This window comes from Xiphias gladius, chromosome 23, assembly GCF_016859285.1.
Source record: "Xiphias gladius isolate SHS-SW01 ecotype Sanya breed wild chromosome 23, ASM1685928v1, whole genome shotgun sequence".
Classification (NCBI taxonomy): domain Eukaryota; kingdom Metazoa; phylum Chordata; class Actinopteri; order Istiophoriformes; family Xiphiidae; genus Xiphias; species Xiphias gladius.
Genome location: NC_053422.1, coordinates 21,875,768 through 21,890,197, shown reverse-complemented (window position 1 = coordinate 21,890,197; position 14,430 = coordinate 21,875,768). Strand labels below are relative to the sequence as shown.

At 39.8% G+C, this 14,430-nt stretch overlaps 1 protein-coding gene across 1 annotated transcript in view; it reads left to right on the top strand.

Annotated features, from left to right (window-relative positions):
- The window catches only part of si:ch211-26b3.4 (connector enhancer of kinase suppressor of ras 2), a 56,711-nt gene that overhangs the window by 38,440 nt on the left and 3,841 nt on the right, over window positions 1-14,430 (top strand). Inside the window, exons 12-19 of the mRNA XM_040120061.1 lie at window positions 1,094-1,180; window positions 1,976-2,184; window positions 9,643-9,680; window positions 9,790-9,832; window positions 11,234-11,282; window positions 11,944-12,116; window positions 12,771-12,844; window positions 12,979-13,050. Of these exons, the coding sequence (XP_039975995.1) occupies window positions 1,094-1,180; window positions 1,976-2,184; window positions 9,643-9,680; window positions 9,790-9,832; window positions 11,234-11,282; window positions 11,944-12,116; window positions 12,771-12,844; window positions 12,979-13,050 (745 nt within the window). The remainder of the gene's footprint in view (window positions 1-1,093; window positions 1,181-1,975; window positions 2,185-9,642; window positions 9,681-9,789; window positions 9,833-11,233; window positions 11,283-11,943; window positions 12,117-12,770; window positions 12,845-12,978; window positions 13,051-14,430) is intronic.

The following is a 14,430-nucleotide window of genomic DNA, read 5'->3' as shown; positions in this document are numbered from 1 at the left end:
TATTTGTACCATATAGCTTGTAAGAAGGTAATCAGTGGAAAAGCACTTAACACAACTGAAATTTAGAAATTTGTACAAGTCTCTACAGTTTCCCTTCAGTCATACTGAGCATTTTAGTGTCTTTTTGCTCATAGTTTTGGTTTTACAGCCCAAAACTTTACTGTCTTTGTTCACTCTCACTGCTCTCATCAGCTTACACAGCAGGCAGCATTATTTAGCTTATAAGCCTGGATAAACCCACTGTAAACTACCTGCCCAGCACCAAACAGCAGACAAACATTATTGGCTATTTAGCAGCTAAATAGCCAGATATCACAGTAGTTGATAGAGACCAAAACAGAGCTAAAAGGAGAGAGGATATTGTACTTCTGGTGACCTGACATTAGTCAGGCCGCCAGAAACACAACATGTCTTGAAAGTGTACACAACATTTTTTGCTAACTTATTATTATAATGTGATAATTGATTGTGTTTTAAAGCTTATTCCACTTTTCAGCTGGCAAAAAAATTACTGGGACATTAAGGCTACTTTTGATTCATGCTACTTTCCAATCCATGTGGTATAGTTCTACCACAGAGTATTTCCTATATGTGTTGATGTGTGATCCAGCAAAGGACTTCGACCAAATCCCCTCAAATTTCAGAATGCCTGGCCCCAGCTTCAGTAATCTCAGTTAACAATAACTTTATACTAGGATCTAAAAACTTTATTTTACTTTATTTTATACTTGAAATTTATTATGAAAACCCACAGACTTGTGTAGCTCACCAGTCGTCATCAGCCAACAGTAAACATGCTAGCAGATTAGCTAGGTAGCGCTACTGCTACCTAAGCTACCTGTGCCGTGGTGTAATTTACCGTGAATAGAAAACTACTTATTTAACTGTAAAACCTGAAAACGTGGCCATATGATCTTTGCCTTGTACATTGAAGCAGTTCCCTGAGAGTCTTCCGTTCCTTCCCCCTCACCTGCACACACACCTGTCCACCCCTCCAGCTGTCTCCCACGCTGTCTCTCAGTCACTGCCTTCCCGAGACACCCCCACTCCCTCCCCCACAGCCGTCTCTCTGATTGCTGATTGGTCGTTCCAGGTGACCTCAGACCTGTTTCCATGCCTCCCGAATATAACTGGATGGCCGAGGCCAAGGAACCCAGCATGGGCAAGAGAGGGAGCCGAGGTACATACACACAAACACATATACACGCAAAAACACAGGCCCTCAAACACATGACACAAACAGGTCAGACTGATGCTGTGCTTTGCTCCATACTCAGCTCAACACATTTCAGCTCATCCTCTGGTTATCCATGGTGGTGTGGTTGTGTGAGGATACATATCTGCCAGGTATGTATCTGACAGAGCGACAAATAAACATAAATGCAAACGGAAATTGCATTTATACAGCCACTCTGGAAATCAGGGTATTTCTATGTGACCAGTTCTAACCAGCTTCACCATTTTGCGGCGAGACTTGATCTGTATTCAAAGGAGGATCCTCCACTCTACCGTCAGAAAGTCTATGAATAACATTAAAGCACAATACTACTGTCGGGAGTCTGCCTTTCTCCTCCCTCTCTCAGTCACTTTTTAGTTTTTCACATATAAATATTTGGATGATAAACAAATAAGGTGCAAAGCTTTTTCTATCAGAAGTACAAGCAGAATAAAACTTTCTGTGAGTGACAAGATTTAGCAGTGGTGCCCTCCAAATCAGCATAATCACTGCAAACAGATTAGCTGTATGTCCCCGGCTGTGGATCCATATCAGAAGCTCTGAGGAACTTTTATCCCTTTCTGTTGGGTTTTATCTGTAAAGGTCTATTCACCCTTATCTGTTACTACTCTGGGGTTCTCCCTCGACCCAACAATGAATCCTCCCCCCCGTGGTTCTCCTTTCTCTGTCATTGGCTCTGTTTTGCGTGTCCATCCTCTAACTGCTCCATCCTTCCTCCATTCCCCCATTTCCCCACAGATTCAGACAACTCCCTGCTGCGCTACCTTAGCGACGACAAGATCCTGGTGATTGAGGAAGAGCCTGAGGGTCCGGGCAGAGAGAGCCGACGGGATTCCACCAGACGCTCTCGGCGCAAAAGCCGCAATCCCAGCAGCCCTAGCTTTCCCATCAGTCCCTCCATGCTGTCCTCCACCCTGCGCCTAGACCAGCCACCTGATGTTTTGTCTGTATGTACACAGTTGTTTCTAGCTGGTTTCTGTAGAATAATGCTTTAATGTCCCTGAGGGGATATCTGACATGCAGACAGCAGTAAACAAATCAGTCAGTCAAATCAGTCAATCAACTGCGTGTGGATGGCGTATATGTAGTTATAACTGGGTTTATATGTCTAATGTTTTGCAGTGCTGGTTTTTATCAAAAACTTATGAAGTGATTATCATGGTAGATATATTTTATGGTCAGTTCAGTTCATTGGGCATTAAAAAAAAACAAAAAACACAACTTCTTTAATTGTAATTGATGTCCATTTTGCGTACACTTAGATAGAGAAAGGCCTGCACATGCCATGTGTAAGGATGGTGACATTCTGAATTTTTTTCCTGTCAACATATCCCATTGAAAGACCAAAACCAACAATAAGTTGATCCTACTAACAAGTATCATTTATGTAACTAAAACTTCCATGGAGCCCCTATCCCAGCTGACATTAGGTGAGAGGTGTGGTACACACTGGACAGGTCCCCATTCTATCACAGGGCCGACATATAGAGACAAACAACCTGTCATGTTTACATTCAAACCTACGGGTAATTTAGAGTCACCAATACACCTAACTTGCATGTCTGTGGACAGTGGGAGGAAGCCGGAGTACCCGGAGGAAACCCATACAGGCATGGGGAGCACATGCAAACTCAACAAAGAAAGGCGGGGTTCGACCCCAGATCCTTTTAGCTGTGAGGCGACACTGCTAACCGCCCTGTAACTAAGACTTGATATAGCTTATTCCTCCGTGCCTTTGACCTCCAGTGTTGTCCAAAGACTATCAAAAACACATAAAGGAGCCACACTGTTGTACTAGGAGGCACGTTGTTTTGTTACAATGAACAGGGGCACTGTAGTTTATTTTGAGTCCGTCCCAAATACACCATCCTGCTTCTTTAAATACTCACAAGAGCAACAATTGTGTATTGATCCAAAGCTGAAAATAGTCCTCAACAAATGCATTATTTACTGCTGTTTGAATACTATTGATCATTTTCTTTTGTTTTATAAAAATATGGAACTTTTTTTAACGTTATTTTTAATGATTTTTACGTTTTGTTAACAAAGTAAAACAGGTGAACTTAAATGGAATTGGTTACATAAAGGTACAATTTTACCTGTAAGTAAGAATGAACAAAATAAAAATAACAGTAAAAATAAAAAAAAGAGAAAAATTACATAATTTACCCAGTTCTTTGATTTGCATCTTCAATAGGACTAAAAAGGCCTTGGGTGTGCATCTCCTTGATGTTTGTGATGCCAACCCTTGGCCACAACATCCACGGTTCTGGTCCGACTGCAAACCTGTCATTTCTCTGCTGTCCCTATCTAATAAAAATAATTTGGATAAAAAAAGTCTTGGCATAGACGGGGGAGAGGCAGGGGTGTTGGCTGGACTTTTAACCATCAGGGACTGAACCCAGATTCTTCTCCATCAAAAAACTTTTAAAAAAGTACTTTTAAATTGACTGTTTCCATGCATTTTTTTCTTGCATGTGAGGGCTACACATTGCTTAAAAAATGGGGAAATTGGAGAAGGAAGGAAGGGTTTGGATTTGATTTACTTTATAATCTGCACATGAATATTCTAGCCTCTTGAATGTCTCAAACCAAAATTAGCATATCAGATACCTACTACCAATATTACTAGGCCTACTTGATGGAAAATCCTCAAAACCCGTAATACCATGGCAGTTTCACTAATGAGGGTTGAAAACGTTTGACTACTATGAGTAAATTTTCATAATTTGGTTTCAAAATCATTGCTGATGGACCTACTTGATTGAAACCACAATTCCGGCCTCAAAGGTACAGGTAGTAAAACATGAGATAATATTGGGACCTGTTGAAAAAATAAGACAATTACTGAATTCTGTCTTTTTAAAATTAAATTATCTGGTTAAATTCAGCTTACTTCAGTACTTTTACAACCCAACTTGTCCAGGCTGCAATATAAGAAGGGAAACATAAATAAGGTTAAAATTAAATGAAATGACTGAATTTATCTGCAATTTGAAAGACAGAAAGAAATAGAACTGTGTTCTCTGAAGCCAATAAACAGTGCTTGCAAAGTGGTGAAAAGAACAGTCTTTAAATCTATGAGTGATTAATATTACTTAGTAGGAATGCCAGTAAAACAAACACATTTATATACAGTAATTATCAAAATGATCAATAACCAGGGACTCTTTAAAGTTTTAGCTAGTGAGGAAAAGTGAGGAAAGCCCATAGTCTAGGAACTAATTACATCCAAGTATTTACAGCAACAGTTCTTTCTAGTGGCATTCCAGGCTATAAATTTGACTAAAAAATATGGAGTGCATAAGTCTATCTATAGCCAGAAATGGTATGAAAAGACTGTGACAAATAATAGGCTATAGAAAAGGAGAGTTATAAAACAAATCCCAAGACTGTGTTGTAGCTGATATTTAATGCACTAAATTGCCAATTAAAGTTATTTTTTAGTTTGATAAATAGTCTAATTTCCAATTCATAAAAGTAGGCTATATGGGCTGCTCCATAAGGAATATAAACAAAGATAGAGTAGGCCTTTAATTTCTATGTTATACGAGGATAATGCATTGAATGTGTGCTCAGTGTGTAACTATATGCGTGAGAGCATGAGTCAGAGAGGGAGAAGAGAAGGAAGGGGTTGTGACATTATGAAACTGAATCTCTGAATCACTACTCTTCTTGGTGCTTTGAGGGTAGAAATCCTATGCTGAAGCATCTTGTTTTGAACTTTGCAAATCCGCCGATGACCTCCCCATGGTCCACGTCGGCCAACATCTCCCCTCTCAATTGACATTATAGCCAGATTACTTAGCCTTTCCTGACCCATTGTGCTCCTCAGCCATGTGTGCAGATGGTGCAGGACTGAAAGACCTTCCACAAGTGCAGCTGGTAACTGGGATGTTTAGAGAAGCTTGAAAGATGGCCTTAAGGGAAGGGCACACATCACCACCCAAAAGGGAAAAGACACATTGAATGCTGGGTACTGTGTCTTATATTTCTGTCAAGGAAATGATTTGCAACAGCAATCTCTTCTGGCCGTAGGTGGATGCTGTAATGTTAAGCAAGATGTTTAGTGCCTCTTCAATCAGGAACTGCTCTGAGCCAGGGTGATATGCCTGTATGCCCATCAAGAGTTTTCCCCAAATCCAGAAAATGTATTCTCAGGCTCCTCCAGCATTCTATCAAGAACAGGACGATTATCTCCAGTAGTGAGTGACTGACCTTGTGCCACAAGATGTCTAGACTGCATAGTCTTCCATGTTTTTTCGGTTCCAGTGTCATGAATATTAAGATCGTCTCACAGGGCCTTGGTCTTCTCATATACTTCATGTTCTTTTCATCCATCCAGTAACTGCCGTTTTAGATTCTATTGCCTGCACCCAATCAGTATTTTCTGTAGGTATTGTTGCAGGCCCTAAATTACTGAGAGCAGTGTCTGAAAGATGACAAGCATTGAGATGGTACTGAATCTGCAAAGCTTGTTTTCCAGTCACTTAGCTAGAGGTGGTGAAATGTTCCCTTAGGTCTGGATCAAAGCAGAGAGGTGGCATTCAAAGAGTCAATCTGGCATGCCAAGCCAGTCTTCGACAGCTGAACAAGTTCTCTGTCCCCTACCCAAGTTGCTTCTTAAAGGCTTGCAATTTATGATGATGGACAAGAGGTGTGGAAAAGAAAGAGTAGAGACACTCCAGATCAAAGAAGTCGCATCCCACTGGGATGGCTTTGGAAGTAGAGCAAAGGACAAGATTTAGTTCATGAGCATAACTTTGGATATACAGTATAGTGCCTCTGGAAGCTTTTGTCTGAGTTGAGCTTGTACACTTCTCACTGCTCAACTCATAACAGAAGCACCATCATAGGAGTGAGCAACACATACAAGGTTTCTTATTCCTCAAGGATGGGAAAAACCGAGGAATCTCTTTTTCAGGAAGCCCTTTGGACTAATGTATTGTACACACAATGCAAACTGCTTCGAACGATGATCCCTTGCTTCATCCACCATTATTGAATACATTTTTGCCTCTGTAATCTGAGAGATTATTCTTGAAGTTATGACATCAGAGGTGCTTTGAATCATTTGATTTGGGGTGACGGTGAGTGGTAGGTTACATATGACAGCAGTTTGTATGTTTGCAGGAAAGGATCAAACATATCAAGAAGCTGCGTGCACTCCATAAAACTCCCTTCACTGTCACTGTCTCGTGCTCCATTGTGACCTTGAAAAAAAACAAACAAACGAACAAAAAACTCTTCCTATATCTCTGAGATCCTCCCTATGATCCACAATCTCTATAATTTTTGCAATTTATGGCTGCTCTGCAATGTCCTCACGGACATGTGTGGCTTTAAAGCTCTTCCAACACATCACTGAGGCCTTGTACATGTTGGATTTTTCATACTCCCTAAAAGAATGTAATGCTCCGAAGACTGTATCCTTTTGATCCCTTGCCTGTTTTGGTTTGCCATATAGAGTTATGCATTAGTATTGCAGCTACTCAAATGTATCAGACCAATTTGGTTGGAATGATCTTCTTTGCTGGCCAAACATGCTGGATGGAAAGCAGTGATATTTTATTCGTCCTGGTCCTGTATCTGCAGTCACCAAATCAATGAGTTCAATTGGGATGTTTCCTGTCGCCTTGTTTCCTGTTCCTGGTGTTCCAGACCAAAAAATATAAAACTTTTCGGCTAACACAAGACTAGGCTAGCTTGGTGTCTCTAGCCAAGGAGACGCACAAGCAAGCTATCATTGCTGACGGTTTAGCTGGCCACAGTGCAATGCAAAGTACGTTAGCTGTGTATCTCTTATGCTCTGCTTGTATCATGTTCATTTAACTTGGAACTCATATAGACATTTACACACCTTGTTTTCTTGGCTCAGCATGAGAGGAAATTTGTGCCTCAGCTTCAACCCCTTTACTGGTAAAAAATGTGCCTATATCCTTTTTTTCTCACACTGACTGACTGTTTGAGTTAGCATTTGGCATTGTAACCCCATCATTTGAAGTATTGACTGAGACTTATCAGACAATAAGACACGAGTATTTCCACGTATATTCCTGTAAACCCTCTGGGATTGGTTTTCCATTCGTTCACTGAAGATAAAATACAACAGTGCCAACGTCTTTTACTGACGTTGAGTTATGTGGTGACAAACCGTTCAAAGTGAAGAATTATTCAGTGCTAAAGGAAACATTTTGGGGCGACATTGTTAATGATTGTTTGTTAGGTTTTTTTATAGATTTTTTTTGACAACAAAATATACAATAATCCAAGATTTATCCTTTAAAAGCAACTGAAAAATCTGCACACTATGAAAATATAGAAACTATTAGTTAATGTGCAGCACGTTTTGGACCAAGGTTTTCTCATACATGCCTAATATCAGACACCAGACCGCACACACAGGTGACAGAAATGAATAAGTACTGGACTGATGAGTCTACAAGATGGATGTAGTGCAATAAACAGCAACAGGATCAGGAGAAATAGAAAAGAATTTCACAACAGAAACACTTCTTGCTGTTGACATTCATAAAAAACATGTCAGTGAAAAGTCTTGATACAAACCACTGAGTGTGAGGGCTTTGAAGTTCTAGCAAATGTAGAACACAATCGCCATTATCATGGAACTGATTAAAAGACTTAATCAAAAATAGCTGCTAGTGAGTTTTTATTTATCTCATTATCAGTATTGGGGGCAGAGTTTATTTAGTTTATGGTTTCACATGCCATTTTTTTCTGTCAATACTTCTTTTCCACAGAAGACGTTTTGGCTTGTCATAGCAGGAAAAGCACAGGTGTAACTAATCCCATTAACATCACTTTTATTATTTACACCTGTGCTTTCCCTACTGTGACATGTAAAAAATGTCTCCTGTGAAAAATGACTATTACTGGCTCTAAAATCACCTTCAAGGCTTTAATCCTGATTGTTTCATTTAGCAAACTGGAGCAGAGTTATGTCACCCGCTCACACAGCTTTCTTCATCTCAAAGTTGATGTCCTGTCGTTTTAGAGGGGACTGTTTGTGGTTGTGGGATAGGTCATGGTGTTCACAGGTTCACACACATTTGTTGTTTGTGTATGCGTGTGTATCCAGGTAGAGGAGACAAAGGAGAGGGAGGATGATGAGTGTTATTGCACAGCTGCCAGCATCACAGATTACGAGAATGACCGTGACACTGTCAGACACGCCCCTCTTCAACTTTAGGTTTTCTCTCATGCACACACCAGCACACACACTTTGCAGGGGCATACACAAACAAACACACACTAACACACAGGAGTGCATTTGTATGCAGGGTAGCCATCTCACGACTCATCCTAATATCCCCATCTCCTCAGACACGCCTGAGTCTAAATAGGAGCTTATTCTGGACAAACACACACATTTGCACACGCACACAAAAATAGACAAACACGTATCCCTGTGAGTAGGTGTATGACTCAGCATCAGCCAGACCAATTACAAGCGCGACTGACAGACTGTGCTTAAAACACAACGCACGCAAACACACACACTTAGACAGCTTCGCTCACACCAACCCCTCTCTAACCCTCTCAGCTGTGTGTTTCTCATGATGATGACTCATATCTATTCGGTGGCACATGAAGTATACTGTCCTGCACTAACAAGCATATGCTGGCCTTAATGGCCTGCTCGTTTCCCCTTTCTCATTTCCCTCTGTATGATTCTTTTCCATTAATGCAAAACACCAACATTTTGGCAAATAAAATGGTCCACAAACTCATCATGAAGATTTGTAAAAGTTTTACCACAGAGTATGAAAATACATAGTTGAAATATACAGTTAAAGTGGCCTAAAATCATCCAAAATATAAAGTATATAGTATACCTAATAGTGGGTTAAGCACCCTGTGACTCCTTGACCCCCCACGCCTGTGCCCATGTAGGGCAAATTTTCCAAATTCCAACAGGAGAGCAACTTTTTCATTATAGTAACACATGTGATAGTGCCTTTAAATTGATTAAACAATTAATCGAAAAAATAACATTAAATGCATGCACAGGAACTGCATGTATATGCAGACTGAAGACTTTTTCTGTGATCTTCGTGTTATACAGTCTGGTAACATGCTGAAGTAAGTTTTATCTGCTAGTATTTTATTGAAATGTGTGTTAGTTTTGTAGTTTTTTTTAAAATTATTAAAAAATAAAAATATCTAGGTTGTTAATACGTTTTCAGAATAATAATAGTAAATAACAATAGACACAACAGAACAAAACCGTGATGATAATTACCAGCACATATGTACAAAAGAAGTGTGTGTATGTGTGTGTGTGTGTGTGTGTAAATATGTATGTGTTTGTAGCCATTTACAGAGGGTATGGAGGGTTTTTAGAAGCTCTTTAATTTAGCCTTTTTTTTCCTTTTATCCATCAGCGAGGTGCGGACACGCTGCGAGCAGACACAACAGACAGGTGAGTTTGTATCTGTGGTTGTTTGTGGTGTGACCAAATATTTGTGATTGATAGAGGAAGCTGTAAGAGCTGTTTGTGGTTAAATTTAATCCTGTCTTTCCTTCTGCAGGTACTCAGGCTCAGGAAGCTCAGGAGCAGCCTCCATGAGGAAGGTAGGAGAGAAGACAGTGTTATGGGTCTGACTGTGTATTTCTTGGATGTTTTATAAATCTATGCATACTGGATCTAATTTTTAAACAATGCTGTCTTTTGATTCTGACTCAAACCCCATTTTAATAAAGTAACAGAGGTTTCATAGTTACATCATCAATCTCCTAGCAACCACATCCGCTGTTACATGGAGATCGATTGTGTCCAAATAATGGCTGAACATACAACTAGACAAGAATAGGAGAAATACCCAATATTAAATCCATTCAGGACTGTTATAACTTAATAAAAGATAACAGTCGGATGAGGTTTCCATATTTAGGTTACTGTGACACAGGAAGCTGTCTTAGTCATTAGCCCTTGCCTCCAAAACACTGTGAGTTATAGCATACAGTGAGTCAGTTTAGATGACTATAAACAGATATTTATTTGGCTTTTTACTTAGATAAATAGCAAGCAGATTTATTCAGCTATGTTAATGTTAACACCTTTAGCCACCAGGCATACTCACACTAGCTTCTCTACATTAGCTAATGCGCAGGTCAGTACTGTTTGCAACAATACGCTAGCTTGCTGATACAATCTAAGGACAAAATGTGATTTTAAAGCGATGGTATGTAACTTTTTTTTTAAAAATAGAATATTCTTTCTTTCACAAATGAAATGCTAATTTCATAAGCAATAAAAGGCGCCATTGTTCAGTTCAGTACACTGAGTGGTTTGCTGCTACAGCTAAAATTGGTCAGGTACAACCAGTAGCTTGTGGTGGTTAATGTTAGCTAAAGTTAGCTCACTTATATTGATAATGCTGTGTAACAGTCATTACCAAGTTACAGACTTCATCTCTTATTTTTTTCACTACGTTGATACACAGAATTAAACTTTATCGTGTATCTGTCACTTGTGTACACATTTGCCACTGTTCAGCCTCTAGCATGGCTAAAACAGCAGACGGATTACAAACAACACAGCCTTTGACCACTGTGGGCGGACTTCATCACCAATGCCTTTTAATTTGAGTAAAATTGAAATTTATAAGCTACATATTGACAATATAGAATCTTTTTGACTCCATGCATTTTCAGGTTTGCTAAAAGCAGCAAAGGTGATGCAGTTCACAACATCCTGACATCACTGAGGTTTAGTCTCTGAGGCAGGTTGTAGGTCACTTCCTGGCTGGCAGTTCTAGTATTGTGATCCCTCTGTAATCCTGTAATCCTCTCTGCTGTTTGGGTGATAAAATGAAAATAAGCCAAGAAAAAAAAAAGAGTAAACTGGCTGCTCCTCTTTATGTGGGAAATCCATCAACACTAACACAAAAACTTTGCTTGAGCATTGTGTATTGTGTATTTGAGGGTTGGTTTTTTTTTTGAGCTAACATCTTTTTTTTCTCCTCCCTGTAGTCTTTCCATTACACCTCTCTAAGAACGAAAACCAAAAAGAGAAGTAAAGGTAGGCACTCTGTTGCATTTTTTCTGTATATTCACAGTACTAATGTAGTATGAATGTTAGCATATTCGGCCCCATAGAGAGTCAAATGTTTTACCCAGAAAATATGGCTCTGTGTCAATGTCTGAACTCGAAATTAAACCTGACAGACTTTAGGTGCCGTGACTGGCACGTTAACTTTGGTGCCACACTGCGAGAGAATGGCTTGACATATCAAAAGGAGAGCTGAGACAGGCCTGATGATGATGTAACACATTGCTTATGGAAAGTCTGAAAAGTCCAGATGTATAGTACATGATGAAAACAGTAATGCACACACTATAACAATAACACTGCACTTGCAAAATAGAAAATTAACATTTTCATTTCAAATTTTCTTGCTAACACCTGCCATCTCCATTTTTTCTTCATGTTGTGCGCAATGATTGATCCATTTTTTTAGGTACTCCTAACTTATCACTGTCACTGGCGTAATGCTCTGAGTATTCAGCGTTGTTGCAGATGTGCTGAAAATCATTTCGTTTGGAAGGATTCAACAGTTCACATTGCTGAGTCCTGCTTATTTTACAGGAATAAAGTCCTACTGTAAGCTGCTGCAGACTTAGAGAGAGTCCAGACATTTGAATTCAGGCTGGATCAGTATTAACATTTCCCTTCTCCGCAGGTTCCCTAACTAGTGCCAGTCGAAGGAGAATCTCCTGTAAGGACCTGGGCCACGGTGACTGTGAGGGCTGGCTGTGGAAGAAGAAGGATGCCAAAGGCTACTTCACTCAGAAATGGAGGAAGTACTGGTTTATCCTCAAAGAGTCCTGCCTCTATTGGTACACCAACCAAAATGTAAGGCATCAAATTTCCAAGAGTCCAAGGTGATATCATCAAATGTCTTGCTTTGTCAGACCAACAATCCAAAAACCAAAACTATTCCATTTACCACAAGGCAAGACAAGGAAAGCAGCTAATTCTCACATCTGTGGAGATGCACCCATTAAATGTTTGGCATTTTTTTCTTGAATAGTGACTTAAAACAATGAATCAGTTATCAAGATAGTTACCGTTAGTTTTCTCTCAATCAACTAATCAATTAATCGACTAACTGTAGTCGATTAATTGATGTAATTCATACTAGTTGATCTATTTAATGCATTCAGCGGATTTTGACCTCACACAAACTCACTGTAAGACTCTTAAGATGTTGTTTAGTTGTTTGGATCAATGGATTGAATGGAATATTTGGAAGAATTATGAAGAAAATGAGAAAAATGTGATGTTTGTTTACATAACTCTGTTTTCTAGCTAAGATAATCATCACTTATCTTTTTCATGTTAAATGGTTAAAGGAGTTTATCCTAGCCAATGTAAACAACATAAGCTGTTTTCATGCACTTGATTAGAGTTCCACTATCCCAAATAAAACCGGAATATCAGTATGCATGACATTTTGTTCTCTCTGTTGATCATGTACCACCACTCTCCATCTGTCTCTGCCTGCAGGATGAGAAGGCTGAGGGCTTCATCAGCCTCCCTGAGTTCAGAATAGACCGAGCCATAGAGTGCAGACGGAAATTGTGAGTGTCTCTCACGTGTCGTTGAAATTACCCATCAAGCACATTTGTACTCACCCACACAACATGAACGCACAAAACCCTACCGCGCGTACACAAAAACACTAATCGGTCTTCTCCTTTCTGACTGACTGCAGTGCCTTCAAAGCCTGTCATCCCAAAATCAAGAGCTTCTTCTTCGCCACAGATTGTCTTGAGGAAATGAACAGGTGAGCAGTTGTGTGCCTCTGTGACTCTCAGAGTGTGTGTTTGTGTCTTAATTCGGACAACAGTCAGAGGCTGGGGACGTCACGTGTCCTTTCATGAATACTTTAACTGGGTAAACCAAGTTTGGACAAGGCAACAGCCCATCAACACAACACTGTGCATGAATAAGGCATGAACCTGGCCCACTGCTGTTAAATGTAGAACGTCATATGTGGGTGTACATGTGTGTGCGTGTCACATGTTTGCTTGTGTGAAAGGGAGATCGTAGTGATGTTTTCAGCAGTGTTATCTGATGAGCTCTAATTATCCACACCTCTCCTTAGTGACACGGGGAGATAATTGGGGGAGAGTAATTAACCAGCTATATTTGACTTCCATACTGTGTTTGGAGAAGCATGTGTGAAAGCACCGCTGCAAACATTTTCATGTGCATTTGTATGTATGTGTGAATAGGTAGTTGTTGGCATAGGCATCAGAAAAATTGTCTTATACATTAGCTTCAGAAAGCATTCAGACCCCTTCTCTTTTTGCACATTATTTTGTGTAGATTTTATTATAAATGGATAATATTGGAATCTTTTGCTAATCAATCTAAACTCAATAACCCATAATGACAAAGTGAAAACATGTTTTAGAATAAATTTTCTAAACTTTCTTATTTATAAAAGTATTCAGACCTTTTGCTGTGGCCCTCAGAATTATGGTCAGGTTCATCTTCTTTGCTTTAATTATCCTTGAGCTGTGTCTAGAACTTGATTGGAGCCCATCTGTGGGAAACTGAACTGATTGGACATAGTTTAGAAAGACACGCACCTGACGTGTGGGGTCCCACATTTCACACTGCATGTCAGGACAAAAACCAAGCCACGCAGTCCCAGGAACTCTCTGTAGACCTCTGTGATAAAATTGGCACCACTTTTTAGCAGGATCACTTGATTGTAGGTTTGGGTCTTTTCATGGGATTTGTTGACAATTAAAAAAAAAAAAAAAAGACATAGACTGGGCCTCTATTCTTGGTAGCGACCTTATTATTAGGTGTTTGCAGAAAGACATAGGACAAGCCGGGATCTGCAGAGAAGTTTATGTAGAGAAGAAAGCAGGATGGGAAGAAGACAATACATGTGAATGTAGAGAAAGAATGCCGTCTGAGACTCATTGTCGAGAGACAATGGGACCGAAGATTGTCACTTCTCTCTTCCTGCATCCATCTCTCTAATTATCTTGATGCTTTTCTCTCCTTATGAGGGGGATGGAGTCAGTTAGACAGATATCAACTGTTAAGAGACACCACTTAAATTATTTAGAGTGAAAGTTTTTAATTCGTCACCTACCATTTACCCGGGATAACCTATCCTTGCCTCTCCTCCTTTCTGCTACTTTTC